The sequence below is a fragment of the Ovis canadensis genome, chromosome 18 (assembly GCF_042477335.2).
Source record: "Ovis canadensis isolate MfBH-ARS-UI-01 breed Bighorn chromosome 18, ARS-UI_OviCan_v2, whole genome shotgun sequence".
NCBI classification, from domain to species: domain Eukaryota; kingdom Metazoa; phylum Chordata; class Mammalia; order Artiodactyla; family Bovidae; genus Ovis; species Ovis canadensis.
In genome coordinates, this window is record NC_091262.1 from 17,354,800 (window position 1) to 17,382,799 (window position 28,000).

A 28,000-nucleotide genomic window follows, 5' to 3' on the forward strand; every position below is an offset into this window, starting at 1 on the left:
CACTACAGTTGGGTACTGCTGAGTGACTGAACTGAGAGAATGCTAGATTTTGCTACCTGCCAGAACTTGGACTTAGGAATATAGGAAGGTCTGCATCTATGTTCTGAATCACTTTCTACTACCTCTCTTGGCCTCTCACTACACTTTATGTATTTATTACAATTTACCATTTACAGAGTGTTTTCACGTGTTATCTCACAGTTGACTAGTGATATTGGTTACCTTTGTTGAGTGTCTGTCATGTTGATCCAGGCATGATGTTAAGTGCTAACAGGTGAGGATGAAACCATGCACAGAACCAAACTCCTGAGAAAGAAAGCAAAACCTGCAGAAAATCCACTAATAGGAATGTCTTTCCCCTCCTTTTGCTCTGTTTCAGGAATATCAAATTGATATATTTTTTGCTCAGACCTGGACTGACAGTCGCCTTAGGTTCAACAGCACAATGAAAATACTTACTCTGAATAGCAACATGGTGGGGTTAATATGGATTCCAGATACGATCTTCCGAAATTCCAAAACTGCAGAGGCTCACTGGATCACTACCCCCAATCAACTCCTCAGAATTTGGAATGATGGGAAAATCCTTTATACTTTAAGGTGAGATGCTAGTGAATATTTAATCCCACTAGTGGTCTGACACTGGGGACTTTAGATCACTGTAGGAATGGGACCCTATTTTCATTGCTAAGTTCTATCACTTCTCATGTTCAGCATGCTACTGGGTCTTGAAGAAGTTTTTCCTAATCCCACATGTGCAAAACTAACATGATACAAATAATCTTTAATAAATATAAACTCATTCCTTCATTAGCATCCATTTCTGCTAGAAGTGGGCTGTGGAAATTACCTTTAATATATTTAAGGCACAGGTCCATTCAATTAAGAAATGAAGATGTCTTGGTGTACAAATTGATAAATCTAATTATAGCCAAATTTGAGACCACAAGGAACAAAAGATCACAGAGGGCGTTCTCTAATGCATCCTTAATGGAGTTGACAGCTACCTTGTAATGAGTCCTCCTGGGGGCCAGGCTGTCCTCACAGAAACCCAGTAAGGTAATAGTAGCTGGATTTGAAAGAATGTGAGCTCACTTGCCTGCCCAAAGTCTCCATTGGGAACTAATATTACCTGGGTTTGAACCTGGGTCTGTATCTCTCAAGAGTCTCTCCTGTAGAGTGACCTGAGTCTCACTGAACACATGACTGCAACATACCACAGAATGTATGATAGGCAGCTACGCCAGTCTTTCCTGCTCATCCAGCCCTGGGATCAAGGAGGCTGCCCTCCCATTCTCTGAGGCCTCTCTAGAGCACTGGCCTGACCGCCTTGTGCTCATGGTCGCTTTCTCACTGGCTTTGCTGCTCCACGGCTGCTTCCTGCACCTCCTGTCCTGCTCCTGACAAGGCACCTTCTCATTCTGCTGCTCCTGCCTTAGGACTTCACCCAATTTCCACTTTCCTGCTGACTTAGCTTATCCATTCCTAAGGCTTCCACATCCCACGTATTATTTCCAATCCCTAACGTCCCTTCTGGGCACCAGATTCTTTGAGCTACCTGCCCATGTGATATTTCCTCATGAAATCCCAAAAGACATTTGATTCAGCATGCTACCAGGGAAGGTGGTAGCTCTAATACCTCTGACCATGTCCCTCTGTCCTCCTGCTTGGTGAATACCACTGCCAAGCCCTGAACACACCTTCCTCCCCCTACATCCAGTATGAGGAGCTTTTAATTGCAAGTGATTTGTGGTCTTAAGGAAAAGTCTGTAACTCATATAGTAAATAAGTATTTGCCACATAGATAAAGGTACATATTGGCATCAAAATAAGCAGAAGAGTAAAGAATTTTAAAGTTTCAGGGAAATCATAATGTTGGCAGACTGGGAACAGCAACAAAAAAAATGCCACAGGAAATTCTACTGATGAGTTACATTTGGAAAACAGGACTTTTTATAGCTATTTCCTCATCAATTCTTAAAAGAATATAAATGAGACTCTGAAATAAATGTGAGCTTAAGCAAATCATAATAGAGACATGGCCAGTCCTGGGATCCTTTACAAAAACTCAAACCCCAGGAATGTCTGCTTTGAAAAGATGCCATGCATGCATTTAGTGCAGTCACCGCCTGCCTATTCAAGTGGGGAGGCTGGCCAAATATGAAATCTTCCCTGCAAGTGGATGAGCTTGGCATTATACCTAACTAGGCAAATGAATCCGTTTCAAAATGGAGGAAGGATTTAATTCAGTCAAGCAAATTAAAAACGAAGATATGTGACAGCTAGGAGACATTGTTTCGATTTGTTTCCTCTCTTACTTGGCTTGTATTTCTAGACAGGAGAGTACTAATGGACATTTCCTTTGATTCTGATAGTTAAAAGTAAAACAAAGGGACACAACACACAAAAACCAAATGGTATACTGAATGGATAGTGGCCTTGCCAAGACTGAATTCCATGCGGCCACCCCAGCCCCCTGCCCACTGTGTTGTGGTAATGTGAGCGCCCCTGACCTTGCTTAAGGCTGGTTTGCTCCTGGCTGACCTCAAGAGTGACCCTTGGCTCCCCCACAGGCTCACCATAAATGCAGAATGCCAGCTGCAGCTGCACAACTTCCCCATGGATGAGCACTCCTGCCCGCTGATATTCTCCAGCTGTGAGTACTGACTTGGGGTATGACTGCTGTGGAAATGATTGTCTAGCCTATGCTGATTTCTAGTAAACAGTCATATGACTGATTATAGCATCACTGTACTACCAGAGAAAACAGATAACAGTTTTGGTCTGGACCACCTGAGGATATTCACTCTAGACTTTGTTACATAGAACCTGTATTACAAAATATGTAGCTTTGATAAATCCTTGAGCAACTTAAACCATTTGTCCTAATAGTAAAGGACTCAGAAATTGATAAACTGTTGACTTACCAAAGACCCTTCTGCTAATAAACTGTGTGTACTATTTGAATGTATACAGAATTCCTTTGCAATAATTTTACGTTTAATATCTTCAGTCAGGTGGTTTCTCTTCAAAATAAAAAGATAGAGTTTTGCTTAAATATGTTTGTATTTGTCTCATTATGCTTATAGATGGATGTAATTTTTCATAGTATTTTATTTAGTCCAGTTTTTACATATGATTGATGCTAGAGCTAAAAAGTACTCATTTACTAATTCTTAAAGACCGTGTCTAATGCTAAGTACAGCAATACAAGTAAAAGGAAATATCAAATTTATTTGATTATGAAGTTTCAGAGTAAAGGCCAATATGTAAATAAACTTTCAGAATTTATGATGGCTCATTTAAAACATATTGACCGCAATACTTAAGTATGACTCATAAAAATTCAGCTAAGTTTATTTGACTATCTTTAAAATTGCATATGGGATATGACATGCAAATGTGATGAATTCTCAGGCAGAAGGTTTTGTGGCTTTCTTCACTAGCCATTTTAGTGAAAAGACAAAGTGAAATAATGGATAAACACATTGTACAGTTCATTTTAAATTCAGAAAAAGATAAGATAGACAGCAAAATTTCCCCTAGGGATAGGTGTAACCAAGGAGGCCAAAGCCATCTTGAGAAAGAAGAACAAAGCTGGAAATGCCACAGTCAAAGCATGCTTGGGGCTGGTGCATGGGGATGACCCAGAGAGATGTTTTGGGGAGGGAGGTGGGAGGGGGGTTCATGTTTGGGAATGCATGTAAGAATTAAAGATTTTAAAATTAAAAAACAAACAAACAAACAAACAAAAAAACACCACATGGTGGGTATTCAGTACTCTCCAAGACTGTGAATTAAAAAAAACAAAAAAACAAAAAACTATACTACAAAGCTATAGTTACCAAAACGTATGACACTCACATAAAACCAGACATATAGCTCAGTGTAATAGAGTAGAGAGCCCAGAAATAAACTCACATGTATGTGGTCACTAATTTATGACAAAGGAGATAATATATACAATGAAGAAAGGACAGTCCCTTCAATAAATGGTGTTGGAAAAACGGGTCATCTACATGCAAGAGAATTTAGTTCAACCACTGTCTTATACTATACACAATAATTAACTCAAATTATATTAAAAATTGAACATAAGACTTGAAACCATAAAACTCCTACACGAAAAATAAGTAAGCCCCTTATCATAGGTCTTGGTGATGATTTGTTTAATCTGACATCAAAAGCAAAAGCAAAACCAGCCCCAAGCATCCAGTATCATGCATCATTGACGTATGGCAAAACCAATACAATATTGTAAAGTAATTAACCTCCAATTAAAATGAATAAATTTATATTAATAAAAAAACAAAAATAAACAAATGGAACTACATATCATACTGAATATCTTCTGTACAACAAAGAAAACCATCACCAGAATGGGAAGGCTGCCTACTTAATGGATAAAATATTTGTAAATTATAAGAGAGTAATACCCAAAATATGTAAACTCATTCACCTCAACAGCAAAGAAAATTTTTATTAAAAATGGGCAGACAAGTTAAGCAAACATTTTTTCTGAAGAAGACATACAGATGGCCAATAGGTATATGGAAAGATGTTCAGCATCACTAATAATCAGGGAAATGCAAATCAAAACCACAATGAGATATCATTTCACACCTATCAAAATGTCTATCATCAAAAGCACAACAAATACTGGCAAGGATCTGGAGAAAAGGAAAGCCTTCTGCACTGATGGTGTGAATTAAATTGGTGCAGCCATTGTGGAAAATGGTAGGGATATTCCTCAAAAAATGTAAAATAGGACTACCATTTGATCCAGCAAGGAGAGATAAGAAACCCATCTTCAAAGCTTCTTAACAAAGCTAATGAGCCGATTATACAGAGTGAAGTAAGCCAGAAAGAAAAACACCGATACAGTATACTAACACATATATATGGAATTTAGAAAGATGGCAATGACGACCCTGTATGCAAGACAGGAAAAAAGACACAGCTGTGTATAACGGACTTTTGGACTCAGAGGGAGAGGGAGAGGGTGGGATGATTTGGGAGAATGGCATTCTAACATGTATACCATCATGTAAGAATTGAATCGCCAGTCTATGACGCAGGATACAGCATGCTTGGGGCTGGTGCATGGGGATGACCCACAGAGATGTTATGGGGAGGGAGGTTGGAGGGGGGTTCATGTTTGGGAACTCATGTAAGAATTAAAGATTTTAAAATTAAAAAAATAAAAAAAAGAACTGAAAAAAAAAACCAAAGCTAATGGAGGTGGTAGAATTCCAGCTGAGCTATTTCAAATGCTAAAAGATGATTATGTTAAAGTGTTGTACTCAATATGTCAGCAAATTTGGAAACCTCAGCAATGCCCACAAGACTGGAAAAGGTCAGTTTTCATTCTAATCCAAAAAAAGTGTAATGTCAAAGAATGTTCAAACTACCATACACTTGCACTCAATTTACCTGCTAGCAAGGTAATGCACAAAATACTCCAAGCTAGGCTCCCACACTATGTGAACTAAGAACTTTCAGATGTACAAGCTGGATTTTAAAAAGGCAGAAGATCCAAAAATCAAATTGCCAACATTTGCTGGATCATAGAAAAAGCAAGGGAATAAAAAAAATAAAAATAAAAAACCCAGACATCTACTTGCACTTTATTGATGATGCTAAAGCTGACTGTTAGGATCACAACAAACTGTGGAAAATTCTGAAGGAGATGGGAATACCAGACCACCTTACCTGCCTCCTGAGAAACCTGTATACTGGTCAAGAAGCAACAGTTAGAACTGGACATGGAACAATGCACGGGTTCCAAATTGGGAAAGGAGTACATCAAGGCTGTATATTGTCATCCTGCTTATTTAACTTCTTTGCAGAGTACATCATGCTAAATGCCGTGCTGATGAAGCTCAACCTGGAATCAAGATTGCCAGGAGAGATAACAGCAACCTCAGATATGAAGATGATACAACTTAAATGGTAGAAAGTGAAGAGGAACTAAACAGCCTCTTGATAAAACTGAAAGAGGAGAGTGAAAACACTGGCTTAAAACTCAGCTTTTAATAAATGAAGATCATGACATGCAGTCCCATTACTTTATGGCCAAATGGATGGGGGAAAAAAGTGGAAATGGTGACAGATTTTATTTTCTTGGGCTCCAAAATCACTGCAGACCGTGATTGTAGCCATGATATTAAAAGAGGCTTGCTCCTCAGAAGAAAAGCTATGACAGACCTAGACAGCATATTAAAAAGCAGAGACATCACCTTGTTGACAAAAGTCCGTCTTCATAACTGGTATATGTCTTAAACAGAGACAAAGTTGTCCATTCCCTGCCTGCTGTCCCGGGGCATTAACTGAGTTATGCAGTTAATTATGCAGTTAATTATGCAGTTATGCAGTTATGCAGTTATTCCTCTTCAAGGTGGAATGTCCTGGCAAACAGGACTTTTGCTTGGCAGGAAAGGAACCACGTAGCTCCTTGAAAGTCCTTTATCTCTTGGATGAGAGAGAAATAGCAGATGCTGTGAAATGGCAGCAGCGGCCCTGTGTTCTATGAAGCAAATGCTCAGGTACAAAATTTCCAATAGGAAGCCTGTCTTCCAAGAAGACAGCAATTGTTCGCTTGGCTGGTTTCAGAGATGTCCAGATAGTTGGTAAAACAGTGTTTCTGAGTGTGTCTGTGAAGCTGCCGACTGGAGTCATTAGAGTAGTCCAGTAGTCAGAGTTTGAGTCAGTCGACGGGAAAGAAGATAGCCCTCACCAATGTGGATGGGATGGATAGGAGTTACCCAGTCCTCTGAGGACCAAATGCAGGCATGCTTCCTCTTACTGCATTTCACTTTCTGTGCTTCACAGAGAGTGCATTTCGTTTTACAAATTGAAATTTATGCCATCCTTTCTTAAACAGCCTTGTTTTTTCATTAAGGTATTAACCTTTTCTTTTTTTAATGTGTAATGCTATTGCATACTTTTTCTTAATACAGTTCATGTTGTTCTCACAGCAAGAATACTGGAGTGGGTTTGTCTTTCAGGGAGGCCTTGGTGTGCTACAGTCCATGGGGTCGCAAAGAGTCACACACGACTTGGTGACTGAACAACAGCAACAACTTTGCATACTTAATAGACAATTGCATAAAGTAAACAAAATTTATATGCTCTGGGAAATTCTGCGTGACTTGCTTTGTTGCCGTGTTTCTTCACTGTGATGACCTGGAACTGAACACACAATATCTCCAAGGTCTGTCTGCAGAAGAAGCAGGTGAATGACAGTGGCATTTGCTCTTTGCTTGAGCTGGGACATGCATTTTCAGTTCTCAGATATCAGGTGGCTCCTGGTTCCCAGGCCTCAGACTTGGATCAGGACTTAAAACCTCAGTCTCCTAATTCTCAGGCCTTTCAACTCAGACAGAAGTATACCACCAGCTTTCCTGAGTCTTCAGTTTTCAGAGGATAGACTGTAGAACTTCTCAGCTTCCATATTGTATGAACCAATTCCTGTAATGCATGATCTCTTATATCTTTATCTCTATCTATCTCTGCATCTATACTTACCTTACTGGTTCCATTTCTCTGGAGAACACTTACTGATACAGGAAGGGAAGTTCTCACCCTTCCATCCTATAAAATATGTGGACTCCAAGGTCCCCAAAATGTTCTTGTGTTCACTTGAGCTCACCTGCTTTGGATGTTGCCAAAGGGTGTTTTTTGGTATGTCTGAGAGAGGGGGGAGTCCTGTAGCCTGGAGCTGAGAATGAGAATCAAGGCATTGCCCTGGGAAGCAGGTTTCCCATCAGGGACCACACCAGGCAGACCAGTGTGGAGGGTGAGGGGCATTTTGCCAGCTTGTCTCTTTGCCTGACCCATACTCCTTGAGATGCTCACCTTTCACCAGATGGCTAGGTCATCTTCCCATATGCTGGCCAAGTCATCTTCCTGTATGTTTCTGGATCACTGGCCTCCCCAGCTCTTCCCTGACCAACCTACCTCACTGATGAGGACACTCACACCTTGGCGGGGGCGGTGGGGTGGGGGTGGTGGGAGGGTGCTGTCGATGAGGACAGTGATGCCTGTAGCAGAAGGGATGGAGCTTTAAGGTCTCTTCCCATGAACTGTTATGGTAGAAACCACTGCTACTTATGATTGCACTGGCTCTGCTGTCCAGTCTTGAAGGCAGGTTGCTTTTCTTCTCGTGCTGAATGAAATAAGTTGTTGAAAGAGGTTAGGGGCTAGGTCATGGCAGAGGAAGAATGCCTGACTGTAGCCTACCAGGGTCCTCTGTTCATGTTATTCTTGAGTCAAGAATATTAGAGGAGTTTGCCATTCCCTTCTCTAGAGGATCTTTGCAACCTAAGGATCGAACCCAGGGGTCCTGTGCTTGCAGGCAGATTCTTTACTGTCTGAGCAACAGGGAAGTCATGGACTTTGGGCCATTATGATGCATCAATGCAGGTTTATCAAATATCCACTCTTGATAATGGGGGAGGCTATGTGTGCCAGGGGGATGATATGTAAACATCTTTTCATTTTGCTGTGAACCTAAACTGCTCTAAAAGTAGTCTTAAAATTTGAAATCATAACAATAAAAGTCTTTCTCCTTGCAGTCCAAGGGACTCTCAAAAGTCTTCTTCAGCAATGCATTTCAAAAATATCAAGTCTTCGTTGCTCAGCTTTCTTTATAGTCCAACTCTCACATTCATATGTGACTACTGGAAAAACCATAGCTTTGACTAGACAGACATCGTTGGCAAAGTTATGTCTCTGCTTTTCAATATGCTGTCTAGGTTGGTCATAGCTTTTCTTCCAAGAAGGAAGCATCTTTCAATTTCATGGCTGAGGTCACCATCTGCAGTGATTTTGGAGCCCAAGAAAATAAAATCTCTCACTGTTTCTATTTTTCCCCCATCTATTTGCCATGAAGTGATGGGACTGGATCTTTGCTGTTTGAATGTCAGGTTTTAAGCCAGATTTTTCACTCTTCTCTTTCACGTTCATCAAGAAATTCCTTAGTTTCTTTTCACCTTCTGCCATAAGAGTGGTGTCATCTGCATATCTCAGGTTATTGATATTTCTCCCAGCAATCTTGATTCCAGCTTTCCAGGAATCAAGCCCAGCATTTTGTATGATGTACTCTGCATATAAGTTAAATAAGCAGGGTGACAATATAGCCTTGATGTACTCTTTTCTCAATTCGGAAGCAGTCCAGTCTTTCATGACCTGTTCTAACTGTTGCTTATTGACTTGCATACAGATTTTTCAAGAGGCAGATAAGGTAGTCTGTTGTTCCCATCTCCTTAAGAATTTTCCACAGTTTGTTGTGATCCTCACAGTCAAAGGCTTTGGCACAGTCAATAAAGCAGAAGTAGATGTATTTTGGAACTCTCCTGCTTTTTCTATGATCCAACGGATGTTGGCAATTTGATCTGTGGTTCCCCTACCTCTTCTAAATCCAACTTGAACATCTGGAAGTTCTTGGTTCATGTACTACTGAAGCCTGGCTTGGAGGATCTTGAGCATTACTTTGATAGTGTGTGAGATGAGCACAATTGTGTCGTATTTTGAACATTCTTTCATAGCCTTTTTTGGGGATTGGAATAAAAACGGACTTTTCCAGTCCTGTGGTCACTACTGAGTTTTCCAAATTTGCTGGCATACTGAGTGCAGCACTTTCACAGCATCTTCTTTTAGGATTTGAAATAGCTCAGTTGGAATCCCATCACCTCCACTAGCTTTGTTTGTAGTGATGCTTCTTATGGCCCACTTGACTTCATACTCCAGGATGTCTGGCGCTAGGTGAGTGATCACACCATCTTGGTTATCTGGGTCTTTCAGAACTTTTTGTACAGTTACTCTGTGTTTTCTTGCTATCTCTTAATATTTTCTACTCTGTTAGTTCCATACCATTTCTGTCCTTTATTGAGCCCAACTTTGCCTGAAATGTTCCCTTGGTATCTCTAATTTTCTGTATGAGATCTCTAGTCTTTCCCTTTCTATTGTTTTCCTCTATTTCTTTGCACTGATGACTGAGAAAGGCTTTCTTATCTCTCCTTGCTATTCTTTGGAACTCTGCATTCAGATGGGTACATCTTTCCTTTTCTCCTTTGCCTTTTGCTTCTTTTCTTTTCTCAGCTGTCTGTAAGGCGTCCTCAGACAGCCGTTTTGCCTTTTGTGTTTCTCTTCCCTGGGGGTGGTCTTGCTCCCTCCCTCATGCACAGTGTTCACTTAGCATAGTGCCTTCAATAGTTTACTACTTGTGTGCTCAGTGTTTTCAGTCGTGTCTGACTCTTTCATCATGCAGAACTTATGGACTATAGCCCACCGGGTTCCATGAGATTCTCCAGGCAGGAACATTGGAGTGAAATATTACTCAGCCTCAAAAAGAAAACGCTGCCATTTGCAACAACACGAATGGATCTTGAAAGCACTGTGCTAAGTGAACACTGGTGCGTGACACTGTGCTGGAGGGAGGGAGCAAGACCACCACCAAGGAAGAGAAATGCAAAAGGCAAAACTGCTGTCTGAGGATGCCTTACAGATAGCTAAGAAAAGAAGCAAAAGGCAAAGGGGAAAAGGAAAGATACACCCATTTGAATGCAGAGTTCCAAAGAATAGCAACGTGTGTATATATATATATATATATATATATATATATATATATATATATATAATAATAGCAACATATATATATATATAGCAACACCCATTTGTAAAGATACACCCATTTGAATGCAGAGTTCCAAAGAATAGCAACATATATATATATATATAAAATAATAGCAACATATATATATATGTATATATATATAATGTAATGTATGTACACATACACTTGGAAAAGGAAATGGCAACCCACTCCAGTATTCTTGCCTGGAGAATCCCATGGACAGAGGAGCTTGGCAGGTACAGTCTGTGGGGCTGCAAAGAGTCGGACACAACTGAGCAACTAACAAACACTATACGTATATATGTATATATACATATAGTATCTATGAATTTTTATTTGGGGGGGTATAGCTGGTGCCTGCCACCTCTTGGTAAGGTACTGGGGATGGATGGGGGAAGACACCAGGGTCTAGATATTGGCTGTGGCTCGGTTGGAAGATACTGAGAGAATTCTCACCTGATTGAAAAACACTGGGAAGTGGAGGGAGTTGATTAAGTACATCCAGGGCTCAGTTGAAACATAGTGAGAAAATATCTACCCATGGAAGGCACGGGTGGTGGCAGACTCAGTTTTTACTGAGAAATACCCGGGGCTCAGTTTAAAGACACTGAGGTGGCTCTGTTGTAGAAAGACGTAAGGAATGGAGCTCGTACTTGCAAGTACCTAGTTAACTGGGGAAATTAAATCTCACCCTAAATTTTGAAGGAGTTCGTAAACGCATATGCACTTAAAAATTAAGAGCTGGCTTGATAAATCTTAAGCAAGGCCTTCTAGGGAGAAGCTCAGATTTGTCTGTGTCTTTGAGATGTAAATATGCTGTCTGATCTTACTAAGTTTTTGTATTGCATGTTTGTTTGTTTATATTAGACCTATAAGAGGTCTTTTTGTGTTCTTAATAGGTGGCCAAATGATAGATCCTTTTAAAATTAGAGAAAATTACAAATTATTAAGTCTAGAGCACTCTGATTGTAAGCAACTGTTTTGTTGGTATTCATAAGACACCTGGGCTTTCCTGGTGGCTCAGATTTAAAGAATCTGAGGGGGCCAGAGTTGGATCCCTGGGTCAAGAAGATCCCCTGGAGAAGGAGCTGGCAAACCATTCCAGTATTCTTGCCTGAAGAATCCCATGGACAGAGGAGCCTGGCAGGCTACAGTACATGGGATCACAATTGGTCCCAACTGAGCAATTACACTACTATTACAAAGAGTGAATTTACACACACATATATACATCACCACCATCCAATCATCTGTGGATGAATACTTGGTTTATTTCCTTGTCTTGGCTGTTGTAAATAATGCCGATGTAAGCATTGGACGCAGATGGAGATTTTGTTTCCTTTGGGTTCGTATCCAGATGTGGAATGCTGGACCACATGGCAGTTCTGCTTTTACTTTTTCCTCTACACTGTTTTCCGTAACAGCTATACCAATTTACATTCCCACCAACAGTGTACTTGGGTTCCCTTTTCTCCACAGTCTCACCAACAATGTGATCTCTTGTCATTTTGATGAAGCCATTGTGATAATAATGAGGGGTGATATTTCATTGTGTTCCTGACTTGCATTTTCCTGATGATTGAGCACCTTTTCATGTACTTGTTGGCAATCTGTATGTCTTTCTCAGAAAAGTGCCTGTTCAGGTCCTTTACCATATTTTAATCGGGTTATTTGTTGTTTTCTATTGAGTTGTATGATTTCGTTATATACTTTGGATATTAGACCCTTGTCAAATATATGATTTGCAAATTCTGTTGCAAATTTTCTCTCATTCTGTACATTGCTTTGTGGTTGTGGTGGTGGTTTAGTTACTCAGTCGTGTCCGACTCTTACATTTTGTTCTCTCCTTTTTTGTGCAGAAGCTTTTTGTTTGATGACATCCCTCTGTAGCCAGATGACGTGGGTGAATCGCTGGAGGTTTTGTGCCCCTTTCTTAGCAGTAGATGGAAGGAGGTAGGATGGTGCAGTGGCAGGAAGGTTGCGGAGGTGCTGGACAAGGTGACCTTTCAGTGGCTCAGATCTTCTCACATGGGGGCACCACCTCTTCCCTTGGCAGACAGTGGTTTTGTAGGTGCCAGGTCACCTGGAGAAGAGTGTGCACTGGAGGGTGGCACAGATGACATTCACACCTCCCGAACACCAAGTGCCTGAGAACCAGCACAAAGGAAGTGCTGGGGACTGGAGTCAAACAAGAGGGAGAGCTCATCCCTATGTCCACACATCTCACTGCCTAGGTATTTGCAGATTGTTTAAATTCTCTGAGACTTAGCTTTCTCTTAGTATGCACCTCATCTGTCCCTGTGAAGATTCAGTTAAATAATGGAATGTGCATGTGAGGGGAAACTCCTGCTCAGGGCTCCCTCTTTGATCAGAAGGAGTCATCTGATTGTCATCACCATGGATACCCTTGTGACTGCAGAGAGTGTTGCTGGGGGCAGGGGAATTCTGAGAGGGAAGGACCAAGGCTGTGAAGTAAGGCTTCCTGGGCTGGAATCCCAGGTGCCTGCTTGCTTCACCACAGAATATTGGGGAACTTTCTTCACCTCTGTAAATCCCACTGGGTCTTCTTTCTCCCATCTGTAAAGTGGGAATGGCAGCAAGCTGGATAACGATGGAAAGGATTAGAGGCATACCCTTTATAGACTCCTAGTTTATTTAGCCAAAGATGTGGGACTTGAGGGAAGCTTGGTGACAGGAGTAAGTATGAGGGATGTTTGCACATTTTGTCTCTTACTGTTCCCCAAGGATGCACAGCTGTGCTGGATATACTCTGCACATGGAAAGCTTCTGGGGGAGAGAAAATATTCAAACCCTCATTAGTCATTAGCCATGCTAGGCTTAATTTCATCAGTTTGAAAGAATCTACCCAACTATGGACACACTTCTGTATAAAGGTAGCCTGCAGACACTGGGCTCTGCAACTGTGTTAAAATAAAGCCAAGGTAAGCTGGCCACGCTCCTTTCCCTAGACCTTATAAATGGCATGCTCACTACATCGGTTTTTGTCAGTGCAGTGATTTTTAAGGGTGTAGAGAAATCAGGGTTTCCACCTGAGAACACAGAGAAGAGTGCATTTTTGGCAACTGATGGGAAATTCTATCCATCAAGTGCTAGTTCAGCTCTCTGCGTTCCAGTGGGAGCAGCAAGCACTTCTGAGGATTAAGATGGGACCTCACTGAACTGTCCTGGAGAAGGCAATGGCACCCCACTCCAGTACTTTTGCCTGGAAAATCCCATGGACAGAGGAGCCTGGTGGGCTGTCTGTGTGGTTGTACAAAGTTGAACACAACTGACGCGACTTAGCAGCAGCAGCAGCAGAACTGTCCTACTTGGAGAAAGCATCAACCTGCTGATTGTGCTGCCAACCAGGACATTCACTCCATCGCTGGCTGTCACGTCCACATGAGCATGGAGACCAGAGACAGCCAGTGTGAGCACCAGAGCAAGAGTGTGCAGCTGATCCTGCCAAGGTTCAAAGCCATAACACAAATAGATTTGACGGGGAAACTAATGGATGCTTCATGCATTAAAGGCAAATTTTGTGAAAATAATAAGGTTGGAAAGACTTCATGTTCCTCACATCTTGCAAAAATTGAAGTCACTGAAGATGAAACCAAAACTTCATCAGCAACAACTGGGAATCTAATCACAAGGTCATTGCCTCCTTGGTTTACGGTAAGAGACCTTTTCCACCATTCATCCAACACAATCCCACAAGTGCTGTCTTACTTATGGGGCAGATGAGCCAATCCTGAAGAGTGTACAAAATAAATATTTCAAAGAAAAGTCTACTTGGCTATGAAGAAAAGACTCCATCCCTACATTTTTCAGAGTTCTGTTACATATCTTTGTGCATTATTTCTGTTTTGAAAATTGGTTCACAGGAATAGAGACTGAGTAATAAGCATTTCTGCTCTGGGATGTGTTTTGGAGGGAAAGAAGGGCAGGATGACTGTAGCACATTGAGAAAGGGAGAGAAAGGCTTCAAAATGCCTAAACAATTACCTAAGCAGCTGAGTGGTTACCTAGGTTAACAATTCTATCAAGCATTTACTGTTCAGATTAGAGTCTTTGTTTTGTTTTTTATGTATGGCTTTCCAGAGGAAATTTAATTGCAGTAATAGAGTGGGGATCAGGGGAGACATTTAACAGTTACTTTCACTATTTTATGAAAAAAAAAAAAAAACTTCTTTGCCTTTAAAATGTTTCCTTCATTCAAAGACTTGATCAGTTCAGTCGCTCAGTCGTGTCCAGCTCTTTGCGACCCCATGAATCGCAGCACGCCATGTCTCCCTGTCCATCACCAACTCCCGGAGTTCACACAGACTCATGTCCATAGAGTCAGTGATGCCATCCAGCCATCTCATCCTCTGTCGTCCCCTTCTCCTCCTGCCCCCGATCCCTCCCAGCATCAGAGTCTTTTCCAATGAGTCTACTCTTCGCATGAGATGGCCAAAGTACTGGAGTTTCAGCTTCCGCATCATTACTTCCAAACAAATCCCAGGGCTCATCTCCTTTAGAATGGACGAGCTGGATCTCCTTGCAGTCCAAGGGACTCTCCAGAGTCTTCTCCAACACCACAGTTCAAAAGCATCAATTCTTCGGGGCTCAGCCTTCTTCACAGTCCAACTCTCACATCCATACATGACCACAGGAAAAACCATAGCCTTGACTAGATGGATCTTAGTTGGCAAAGTAACGTCTCTGCTTTTGAATATGCTATCTAGGTTGATCATAATTTTTCTTCCAAGGAGTAAGTGTCTTTTAATTTCATGGCTGCAATCACCATCTGCAGTGATTTTGGAGCCCCCCAAAATAAAGTCTGACACTGTTTCCACTGTTTCCCCATCCACTTCCCATGAAGTGATGGGACCAGATGCCATGATCTTCGTTTTCTGAATGTTGAGCTTTAAGCCAACTTTTTCACTCTCCACTTTCACTTTCATCAGGAGGCTTTTGAGTTCCTCTTCACTTTCTGCCATAAGGGTGGTGTCATCTGCATATCTGAGGTTATTGAGATTTCTCCCGGCAATCTTGATTCCAGCTTGTTTTTCTTCCAGTCCAGCATTTCTCATGATGTATTCTGCATATAAGTTAAATAAGCAGGGTGACAATATACAGCCTTGACAGACTCCTTTTCCTATTTGGAACCAGTCTGTTGTTCCATGCCCAGTTCTAACTGTTGCTTCCTGACCTGCATACAGATTTCTCAAGAGGCAGTTCAGGTGGTCAAGTATTCCCATCTCTTTCAGAATTTTCTACAGTTTATTGTGATCCACACAGTCAAAGGCTTTGGCATAGTCAACAAAGCAGAAATAGAGGTTTTTCTGGAACTCTCTTGCTTTTTGCATGATCCAGTGAATGTTGGCAATTTGATCTCTGGTTCCTCTGCCTTTCCTAAAACCAGCTTGAACATCAGGAAGTTCACGGTTCACATATTGCTGAAGCCTGGCTTGGAGAATCTTGAGCATTACATTCTAGTGTGTGAGATGAGTGCAACTGTGTGGTAGTTTGAGCATTCTTAAACATTATTTGGGAGAGTAGAAATAGTGAAATCTCTAGCTTCTTTGTGTGTTTCTATTGTTTTGTATAATGTATGTATTCACTGAAATAAAGTTCAGAAAGCTTTCTGAAACATGACAAAGTGTGAACCTTATTGAGCATCAAGAAGGCTCTGGACTGGCCCCGTGCCTGCTTGGAAAGCCACTTGCAGGCCATTGTGTCCACACAGTGACCCTGAGGAGCCCTGTTTCCCTCCATGCCTTCAACAGCCAAGGTCATGCAGTGTGGGGTAGGGAGGTCCTCTGCTTGCATCACCCTGGAGAGTGAGGGCAGCTGGGTTTAAACAAAATGGAATGTCTGTTGAGTCTGCACTCTTGATTATTATTACAACTGTTGCTTTTGTTCTTATTACAAGAGGACACGTGGAGGAGAATTAGACACTCGGGCCTCAAGGTGTGAAATGTATGAGGTGTATTTTGTTGCGGCAGTGCTTCTCCCCTCTAAACCATTCACCGTGAAAAAACCAACACAGCAAGCACTTTTATGCACTTTATCTTTGACACCTGTGCCAGCTGTAACTGTACTCTATCTTGAGAAATTATCTAGGAAATATTGCTGTTATGATGATACTGACGATGTCTGAGAAAGTTGGCTGATATTCAGAGTTTTAAAAGGCAATGCTACTTTTTCCCAAAATAACTAATTTGGAAGTGGAGTAAATGCCAGGTAGCAGATCTCTATGTCAGCAGATGTGGGTGCTGCCACTGCATGGTTACAATAGTCCCAAGCGCATGTCTGGTTTTCTCTCTGGCTGGCACCAGGTGTGGCCAGAGAATAGTGACGATCTCTCATCTATGTGTATGTTTCCTGCCAGAGTGCAAGGCAGCACATTCAGCCCTCCATTCCCACCGCCATCCCCCCTTCACAGATGAGAAAACTGAGTCATAGAGAAAGAATGCAGTGTGGGATCATACAACTGGTGCATGGTACAGCAATAGTGTGAATTTGGCTCTTGCTTCCCCAAATCCAGGTTCTTCTCTCCATCCCAGTCTTTATTGTTTTTGTTTTTAGCTAAAGAGACCCAGAGTCAAGGCAAAAGAACCCATGTGTGGCCTTCTAGAAATCTGCTTTTTCTGTCACTTCCATCTGTACTCTGACTATTGCCTCCTCATTCAGTGATCAGAAAACATGGGCCTGCATGCAAGACATGACAGAGCTACTGCTTCCTTCCTCCCAAATGAAGAAGCAAATGAAAATTATCATGGGATTCCTAAGGAAGGCATGCATCTTTCAGGGAAGAACCTGGCATATTCTTCATCAAAGCATGCAGACCTGTTCATAGCCAGCTTAATAAAGTATATTAGGAATTTTGGAGCATCTCCCCTTTTGCCTTTTCCACTAAATGAACCAAGCAGGAGAGGGGAGCCTGCCTCCTGGATCCTGATTCCGAGGCTTCTGTCTGAGCCAGGTGAGCCCTGGACACAGAACAACTCTCGTGATTCCCCTGTTTCTGGGCTGTGGTCTGGGCTCTTAGGAAGCTTCGCATTGTTGCCCACTCTGTTGGGAAACAACAGGAAGGCGGAAGAAGAGCACACCCAACTAGGAAGAAGTCTGAGCCTTTCTGTTTCTTTCCTATGACAATAGGAAATAGCTTAACGTGTGCTAGTTGAAAAGTGAAGTGCTGAAAGCATCCAGCTCTGTTATCGGAGAGCAGGTGAAAAAGAGTGAAATGGAACCTGAGAGGCAATATATTCATAATGTATATAACTGCCAAATGCATATTATTTTAAGCATATCTTGGATTTGTGTATTAATTCCTTTCCTCCTCTCATTGTCATTCTTTAAACTTCCATCACTACCCAGATTTAAAATCTACTCTCCACTGACTCAACTAAATGACCTACCTAAGCAGGAATTCTGAATCACTCTTCTTAAAAGTCTTCAAAGCTTGCTCATTTATTGTGTTCATTCACAAATAAATTCCAAACTTTTTATCCAGGGAAGGGAAAGAGGGGGGAAAGAGGGAGGAAAGAAAAGAAGGAAGAAGGAGAGTTGTGGTGCATTCTTAATTGGTTTCCATTATCTGGGAGTAGAGCTGGAACAATCCAGTTATTCTTTGTGGGATCATGAAGGCAGACTTGGTAATGTTTAAATGTTGCAGGGGACTTGCATTTCTCACTTTTAGACACATTTCCTCTCTTTGGATGACTAAGAGCTGGAGAAAATAGATAACTGTGTATTTTCATCCATTTTATTGGAGCCATGCCAGTCATGAGGAGGTGATGGCTTTGAGGATGATGCATATCCTTTGAACGTGAATTAGGAAAATAGTTGTGGTGAATGAGAGCCACCTTTTGTCAAGATTCTTTATTTGACATAGAGCTTACATCAAGGGGCATATTTCCTCTGCACTTATTGTGCTGGGGTCTTAGGTTGTCACCTGTGAATGCATGATCTGTTCTGAGGGCATTGGGAGTGAGGAACATCACTCTGCAAGGTTGTTCTGACGTAATGCACACCCTTGTGGGACTCCAGGGGAGTTTAGGGGGCTTAGGGAGTTTAGGGGAGTTTGGGGAGTTTAGGGACTCCAGGCCTGGTTTAGATGAGGGGTTTCCTTAGTATTCTTAGTACCTTAGCAATGGGAGGTGATGATTTGTTTTTATTCTTATAGGTCTGATGCAGACCTCAAACATCAATACAGATGTGCTTTGCTCTTTAGTATGTCTCTTAAAGCTCTCATTCCGTTTCTAGTTTTTCTGAAGAAATTTCATAAAAGGAGCCCTGTAATGAAAAGTTAATATTGGACAGAATTAAGTATTTGAAACAATGTCTCAGTTTAGCTGAATTAAATGCTGTTGACCTTTGAAAGACTATATCATTTTATGATAGAATTACTTTGAACATTATATCAAATTTTATAAACATTTATTTAGAAATTTAAAGCCAAAATTGGTGCTTTCTTTGATCATAGATTTATTGATTAATTGGGAAATTACCAAATGATAAAACATTGGGTTATTTTTAGATTTTGAGTCTTATCTTTGCCATTTAGTAGCTAAGTAACTTTCTGTATTTAGTGAGAGACGGTGGGGGTTGCTTCCCAGGTGGCTCTGTGGTAAGAATCGGCCTGCAGGAGACTCAGGAGATGCGGGTTTGATCCCTAGGTCCAGAAGATACCCTGTGAAAGAAAATGGCAACCCACTCCAGTAGTCTTGCCAGGAAAATCCCATGGAGAGAGGAATCTGGCGGGCGACAGTCCATGGGGACACAAAGAGTCCAACATGATTGAGCAACTGAGCACACACACTGAGAGAAGGGTGCTGAGATCTCTAACTGCAATGTTGTTGCTCAGGCACCCAGTCGTGTTGGACTCTTTGTGACCCCATGGGCTGCAGCATGGCAGGTCTCCCTGTCCCTCACCTGAAGTTCTCCCAAGTTCACATTCATTGCATTGGTGATGCCATCCAGCCTTCTCATCCTCTGATGCCCTCTTCTCTTTCTGCCCTCAATCTTTCCCAGCATCAGGGACTTGTCAAATGAGTCAGCTGTTTGCATCAGATGACCAAAATATTGGACCTTCAGCATCAGTCCTTCTAACTAGTATTCAGTGTTGATTTCCCTTAAGACTGACTTCTTGGATTTCCTTGCTATCCAAGGGACTCTCAGGAGTCTTCTCCAACACCACAGTTTGACAGCATCTGTTCTTTGGCACTCTGCCTTCTTTACAGTCCAGCTCTCACAACCATACGTGACCACTGGGAAGACCATAGCCTTGACTATATGGACCTTTGTCAGCAGAGTAATGTCTCTGCTTTTCAGCACACTGTCTAGATTTCTCATGGCCTTTCTGCCAAGAAGCAATCATCTTCTGATTTCATGGCTGCAATCACCATCTGCAATGATTTTAGAGCCAAAGAAGAGGAAATCTGTCACTACTTTCACCTTTTCCCTTAACCATAATGGTGGATTTATTTTTCAGTTATCTCAGTCTTTCCTCATATATTTTGATGTTAACTTATCAGGTACATACACATCTAAGATTTCTTTATCTTCTTGGGAAATTACCGCCTCTACATTGTCAGCATGGATTTTTAAAAAAGACCCCTATGTCATCTATGAGAAACCCACTTTAAACGTAAAGACTTATATAAGTTACTATCAGAGGCATGAAGAAAGATATACTAACACTAACCAAAGGAAAGAATAACTAATTAATTTCAGACAAAGCTGGCCCAAGAATGCAGATGTTAATCAGTGGCATTTTTTCCACTACAACCAAGAACATATTAATGGCAGTCATTTAAAAGTGCTTGTCTGATAATTCCAATACCTGTGGCATCTGTGAGTATGGCTTTTGTGACGTCTTTGCCTCTCCAGATGGCTTTGTGTTTGTTTGTTTGTTGTCTTTTGACATGCCTTATCCTTTTTTTGGTTGAAATCCAGACTAGTTATCTTGGTTAATGTAGTAGTAGTGTCACATATGCACTAAGTCATGTCTGACTCTGTGCAACCCTATAGACTGTAGCCCGCCAGGCTCTTCTGTCCATTGGATTTCATAGGCAAGAATACTGGAGTGTGTTGTCATTTCCTTCTCCAGGGGATCTTCCCAACCCGGGGATCAAACCCATGTCTCCTGCTTGGCAGGCAGATTACTTACCAGCTGAGCCACAAGGGAAGCCCAAGAATATTGGAGTGGGTAGCCTATCCCTTCTCCAGTGGGTCTTCCCACCCCAGGAATTCAACCAAGGCCTCCTGCATTGCAGACTGATTCTTTACCAACTGAACTCTCAGGGAAGCCAACATTGGTTAATATGTTCTTGTAAATACAGCTTTAGAGCTAAACTTTGTATTAATCTGGCTTGGAGTTGGGCTGTGCATCATGTTTGCTGCAACTATAGGTTCTAGAGGCTAAAAATTCCTCCAGCGCCCTAGTGTTTGTTTCTTTTTTATTTGGGCTTCCTGAGTGTGCCTCCTTGGAGAGGGTCTAGGTCTTGCAGCTCTTTTGGCTGTAATCCACTGTTCTTATACTGGAGTCCTGTTAATTTGGAGTGAAATGCTGGAGATGGGGAGCTTTCTGTAATCTTATGATTATACTCCAGTCTTTTTGTGGGTCTGTGTTTCTGGGCTGTGACCTTCACAAGTATTTCTCCAGTGGAATAGGTTTCCCTCTAACTCTTACTACCTCGCCCAGCTTCTGCATTCCCAATCTATTTCCTTGAATCTGTAGTCCTTTTTTACTTTGTTCTACCCCTCAATGTGGGACAAGAAGACTAGGGAGGGGCAGAGTGCAAGGATGCCTTTCTCTCATATGGGATAAGGCCCTGGGAAGGTCTCTCCCCTTCTAGAGTAGGTCTTCATTATGGCAAATGCTAGTGTGTATTTTACAATGTTAAGTGTACCCCTTTCAGAGGAAGAATAGGGATTTTTCTTGGACCTTCACATTAAGAACCTTATAAGACTCATGGAGGTAAAACCCATGAAAATTTTCAGGGCCCCCTGAGGTTGTTGACCCCTAAGTTTTTTGGTCTCGTATTAGCTCACACAGCCTCCAGCAAACACCAAATTTATTACCTAAGTGTTTCTGCCAGTTTGGGACTTCAGTGACTTCTCCTCCACATAAAATAGACTCCAAACTGACTCTCCATGTTTCCTTGTTTCTGCAGATTTCTGGGTGTTGATTGCTCTGCAGACCTCAGTTCTCTGATGGGTCCAAGACTAGTCAGTGTCTTTCAGTTAGTCCAGCCTTTTCTCATGGTAAAGATGGATGTGATGACTTCCAAGCTCTGTTCATGTTGTAGCTGGACCTGGAAATCCCTTCATATGGCATTTCAGTTCCAGTCAATAGCTAAGAGGAATTTTCAAAGGTAGATACTCTTGAAATTTGAAATGAAAGATTGCAGAGCTAAATAAATGTCATATGCTGCTGTTATTATGGGAACGAGTGAGAACCTCAATGCTGGTGCCGTGAAGCACTTGGTGTGCTTGATCCTTGTCTTCCAGGAGGTTGACACAGTCGTGCATCTAATCAAGAGGTATAAATACTTATATGTGCACACCCACTAAGTTGCTTCAGTCGTGTCCGACTCTTTGTGACCCCATGGACTGTAGCCACAGGACAGGCTTCTCTGTCCATGGGATTCTCCAGGCAAGAATACTGGAGTGGGTTACCATTTCTTCTTCCAGGGGATCATCCCGATCCAGGGATCAAACCCATGTCTCTTATATCTCCTGCACTGGCAGGCAGGTTCTTTATCACTAGTACCATCTAGGAAGCACAAATATTTATATATTTAGACGTATATAAACCTGTACTTTTTTTTTACTAATTTTTAAATTTATTAAACAAGTATTAAATTAAATAAATTAAAAGGTATATTTATAGGTATAGTGGTATAAATAACCAGGAGCTATAGCATTTACTGAGCACCTACTCTGTATGAAATGCCTCTTTGACTGCTATATTCATATATTAATTAATTAATTAAACTCTTAAGAAAACATAGTGTGATACATACATTGTTCTCTTCATTTTTTTTGTATAAAGACACTGATGATCAAGCTGTTTAAGTAGCTTGCTCAAAGTCACATGACTCAAAATTCTGAAACAAATGCCAGACCTCATGCTCTTAACCACTGTGCTTTGCCTCTCTCTAATTACTATATGCAGATAATACATTGATACTAATTCATAATAATTCAGGGAAGTGAAGTAAAATGTCTTCTGACATTTCATGGTTGTGGGGGTGGGGAGGTTATTCCTGTCATGGAAATCAGGGAAGATTGTCATTTTAGTTATTAAAGTTAGGGTTTAACAAGCAGTTGTGTTAGGAGCAGTTTGGGGAACAGAGAAAAGGGTGGGAAGGCCCGGGAACTCATAAACAATGTGCCTTGAAAAATAAGCCAGATGCCTAGAAGGGAACCTCAGACTGGGAGAGCTGAACTGCTTTCTGAATGTTTAGAACTTTTGAATTAAACAAATGACAGGGTCACCAGTGTGTCTGAGAAAGACGGATGTAGCAGAATTAGGGAGAGTTGCAGAGAGAGATGAGATACAGAGTTGTGAGGTGGGCAGGGCAGAATGTGCCAGGATTGACGATGGTGCCTGAGGCTCAGGTATGTAGGCAGGGAGGGGGAGGAATAAGAAATGACTCCAGCACTTAACATTTGTGGGCCTGGACCTTGATGCCTTAGGTTGCTAAAAGCCAGATAATATATATATACACATATATGTACACACACGGGTTTACCAGGTAGCTCTGTGATAAGGCCGGAGACACCAGTTCAACCCCTGGGTTTGGAAGAGCCCCTGAAGAAGGAAATGGCAACCCACTCCAGTATTCTTTCCTAGAAAATCCCATGGACAGAGGAGACTGGCAGGCTACAGTCCATGGGGTCGCAAAAGAATTGGACATAATCTAGCAACTAGACTATACAGACGTGTATGTAGCCTTGGGAAGGCATGTACACCCGTGGTGGATTCATGTCAATGTATGGCAAGACCAATACAGTATTATAAAGTAAAATAAAGTAAAAATAAAAATTAAAAAAGAAATGAGATTGGAGCCATTAGGGGAGCACTCCTCGAAGGCTCTAGCTGCCTGGGTTGTTATCACTGGCTGGGCTTAAACGTAACTTGCAGGGTGACTTTTCTAGTGGCAGAAGAGCAAAGGGGAGTCGTGTCTGCAGTAACTTCCTCAGAAAACGGCTGTCATTTCTTCGGAGGAGACACACTTCTACTAAGTTTTACCTATAAAGAGAATGTATTTACCTCAAAGGGAACAGTAGGAATGACAAAGGATGATGTCCTTAGCTTCCACTTCCACTAACACCTTACAGACTTGTCAAGGTTAACCTTTGAAATCGTCCAGCTTTGGAATATGTCAACCAAACACTGGGTTTGTTTTTCTCTCTTTGCAGCCCTTCTAAGGGTGTTTCTTAACCATCTGGTTGGAATAACAAAACCTTGCCTGCTTTCTGACCTTTGTGGAGTTTTCCACAGTTTATCAGGTTATTAGAGAAGAGAACAGAGATACCTTAAAACTTTGTGATTTAGAATAGCAAGTTTTTTAATGGGAAGGATGAGCCACATTCTTTCTTCTAGAAATATAGCTTTTGGGCTCCCTATAGACTTGCCGACCATGTTTATTCTTCTGAGCATATCTGACTGCATACTTTACTGCCCTATTTTTTTCCTTTAGTGACAGTAATAAAAATCATTTCCCTTCAGTACTTTTTTTTGCCAACTTAAGCAGCAACTTAAGCAAAACCAGAGGGTTACAATTTTTTCCTTTGTACACACAATATACTATTCGGAGAAACCATTCTTGTCACAGGTTTTTCTTCTCTCCAAATCACCTTCCAGTGATTAGCTTTCAGGATTTCTCTCCATATACATCAGAGACACTTAATAGTTTCCAGCTTGCAGACGTCTTACAGATAATCTCATGTGTGACTTTCATTCCACTCATGAAGAGCCAGGGCCCAGAGAGATTACCTGTGCTTCTGTCAAGCATGCAGTTGGCCTATGATACATGCAAGATGATATATACATCCAAGTTTCCCTGGTGGCTCAGAGGGTAGAGCATGTGCCTGCAAGGCAGGAGACCTGGGTTCAATCCCTGAGTCGGGAAGATCCCCAGAAAAGGAAATGGCAACCCACTCCGGCACTCTTGCCTGGAAAATCCCATGGATGGAGGAGCCTGGTGCAAGCTACAGTCCATGGGGTTGCAAAGAGCTGGACATGACTAAGTGACTTCAGTTTCATTTTCACTTTCACTTTTACAGGCAAGATGAGAAACCATGTCTTCTGACTTTTGGTCTAGTGGTCTCACTACTCAAAGATGGGAGGAATTATAGGAGGTAAAGTCCAAAATCAATTCAGTAACCTTCAGCTGTCTTTTTTTTTTTTTTGGAAATTGACTAGTGATCAATAAATTAAAATAGCAATGCTAGACATAGATTGATATAAACATTTATAAAGCATGATCCTGTCCTGGGCAGTTTGCAGTGTAGTTGCAGTTAGGGTAGATAAGATTAAGAAAGTGATTCAGAGAAAATTATGTGAATTATGGTACCAGTATGCCTCACCAGGGACTTCCCTCATAGCTCAGTTGGTAAAGAATCTGCCTGCAATGCAGAAGACCTGTGTTCGAGCCCTGGGTCGGGAAGATCCCCTGGAGAAGGACACGGCAACCCACTCCAGTATTCTTGTCTAGATAATCTCATGGACAGAGGAGCCTGGCAGGCTACAGTCAAAGGGGTTGCAAGAGTCAGACACAACTTTGCAACTAAACCACTACCGCCATTCCTCACCATAGGATCTACTTTAAAATTTCCACATTTAGTTAAGGTTCACTGTGGAATTTCATTACATAGGTGGCACATGCAGTTAAAGCATGATCCTGTTATTTTGCAGGTTTGCTCAGTTGCTCAATCATGTCTGCTTTTTGCAATGCTGTGGACTGTAGCCTACCAGGCTCCTCTGCATATGGGATTTTCCCAGCAAGAATACTGTAGTGGGTTGCCATTTCCTCCTCCAGGGAATTCTCCCTGACCCAGGTATCAAACCCGAGTCTGCTGTGTATCCTGCGTTAGCAGGTAGATTCTTTGAGTCTGGGTAGCCCAGGCTGAGCAACAGGGAAGCCCAATTCCCTGTTGGGCTAAGCCACCTGGGTAGCCCAATTCCATTATTACTCAGCTACTGAAAAGAATGAAATAATTCTGTTTGCAACAATGTGTGTGGATCTAGAGAGTATTATGCTTAGTGAAGTATGTCAGAGAAAGACAAACACTCTATGTTATTTATATGTGGAATCTAAAAAAAAAATTAATCAAAGGATGAACACAACAGAAGCAGACTCACAGCTACAGATAACAAACTAGTGGTTACCAGTAGGGAGAGGGAAGTGGGTGGGGCAATACTGGGGAAAGAGAGTAAGAGGGACAAACTACTGTGCGTGAAATAGGTAATCAGCAAGATTGTTCTCCATGGTGTTGTACAAGGAAATATAACTACTATTTTGCAACAACTTTAAATGGAGTACAGTCTATAAAATAGTGAATTACCTAAGTATTAAGCATGATTCCATTCCCCAAATCTCAATATCTAACATGGGTTTATGGAAGACTTTCACTGACAAGGTAAAAACTCCCAGAGGTCAGTGACTGCACCTGCTATTTTCAGTACTACATGTCTTGGGTGCAGCTTGAGTGAGGTACAACACTATTACTGAGTTTTTAAAGACTTTTTTTATGATTTCAAAATTTAAGACTCCTTTTAGAGCAGTTTAAGGTTCATAGCAAAATGAAAGATTTTTCCATATTATCCCCCTGGCACGCGTATCCTCTCCCATTATCAACAACTGCCACAAGAATGGGATAGTTGATAAACCTGCATTGATGCATCATAATGGCCCAAAGTCCATGACTTCTCCATTGCTCAGATGGTAAAGAATCTGCCTGCAACACAGGAGACCAGGGTTTGATCCCTGGGTTGGGAAGATCCTCTGGAGAAAGGAATGGCAAACTAGTATTCTTGCCTCAAGAATAACATGGACAGAGGACCCTGGTACACTACAGTCCATGGGGTCACAAAGAGTCTGACATGACTAAGGGACTAACACTGCTACTACTAATGGCCCAAAGTCCATAGTGGTATTGTTTCTTTTGGGGGGTTTGAACAAATGTGTAATATATATTCAACATAATAGTATACATAGTATTTTCACTCCCCCCCACCACCTATTCATTCCTCCTCACCCTTGGCAACCACTAATCTCTTTACTGTCTATAGTTTTCCCTTTTCCAGAATGTCATGGAGTTGATATCACGTGGAATTTAGTCTTTATGATTGATTTCCTTCACTTAATAATATGCAATTAAGTTGTTGTTCAGTAGTTCAGTTATGTCTGGTTATTTGCGACCCCATGGACTGCAGCACACCAGGCTTCCTAGTCCCTCACTATTTGCTCAAACTCATGTTAACTGAATCAGTGATGCCATGCAACCATCTCATCCTCTCTCACCCCATTCTCCTCTTGCCCTCAATCTTTCCTAGCATCAGGGTCTTTTCCAATGAGTCAGCTCTTCTCATCAGGTGGACCAAGTATTGGAGGTTCAGCTGCAACATTGGTCCTTCCAATGAACATTCAAGTTTGATTTCCTTCAGGCTTGACAGGTTTGATCTCCTTGCTGTCCAAGGGACCATCAATAGTCTTCTCTAGCACCACACTTTGAAAGCATCAATTCCTTGGCACTCAGCCTTCTTTATGGTCCAATTCTTACATCTATACATGACTGCTGGAAAAAACATAGCTTCAACTAATGTGGACGTTTGTCAACAAAGTGATGTCTCTGCTTTTTCTTCCAAGGAGCAAGTGTCTTTTAATCTCATGGCTGCAGTCACTGTTGGCAGCGGTAATGAAGCCCAAGAAAATAAACTCTGTCAGTGTTTCCATTTTATCCCCATGTATTTGCCATGATGTTATGGGACCAGATGCCATGATCTTCATTTTTTGAATGTTAAGCTTTAAGCCAGCTTTTGCACTCTCCTCTTTCACCTTCATCAAGAGGCTCATTAGTTCCTCTTCCTTTCTGCCATAAGGGTGGTATCATCTGCATATCTGAGGTTATTGATATTTCTTCTGGCAATCTTGATTCCAGCTTTGCTTCATCCAGCCCAGCATTCGGCATAATGTTCTCTGCATATAAATTAAATAACCAGGGTGACAATATACAGCCTTGACATACTCCTTTTCCAATTTTGAACCAGTCTATTTTTCCATGTCCAATTCTAACTGTTACTTCTTAACCCTTATACAAGTTTCTCAGGAGGCAAGTAAGGGAGTTTGGTATGCCTCATCT

At 41.6% G+C, this 28,000-nt stretch overlaps 1 protein-coding gene across 1 annotated transcript in view; it reads left to right on the top strand.

The window, feature by feature from the left end:
* The window catches only part of GABRG3 (gamma-aminobutyric acid type A receptor subunit gamma3), an 827,629-nt gene that overhangs the window by 546,232 nt on the left and 253,397 nt on the right, over positions 1–28,000 (top strand). Inside the window, exons 4-5 of the mRNA XM_069559185.1 lie at positions 380–600; positions 2,574–2,656. Coding sequence (XP_069415286.1) covers positions 380–600; positions 2,574–2,656 — 304 coding nt within the window. The remainder of the gene's footprint in view (positions 1–379; positions 601–2,573; positions 2,657–28,000) is intronic.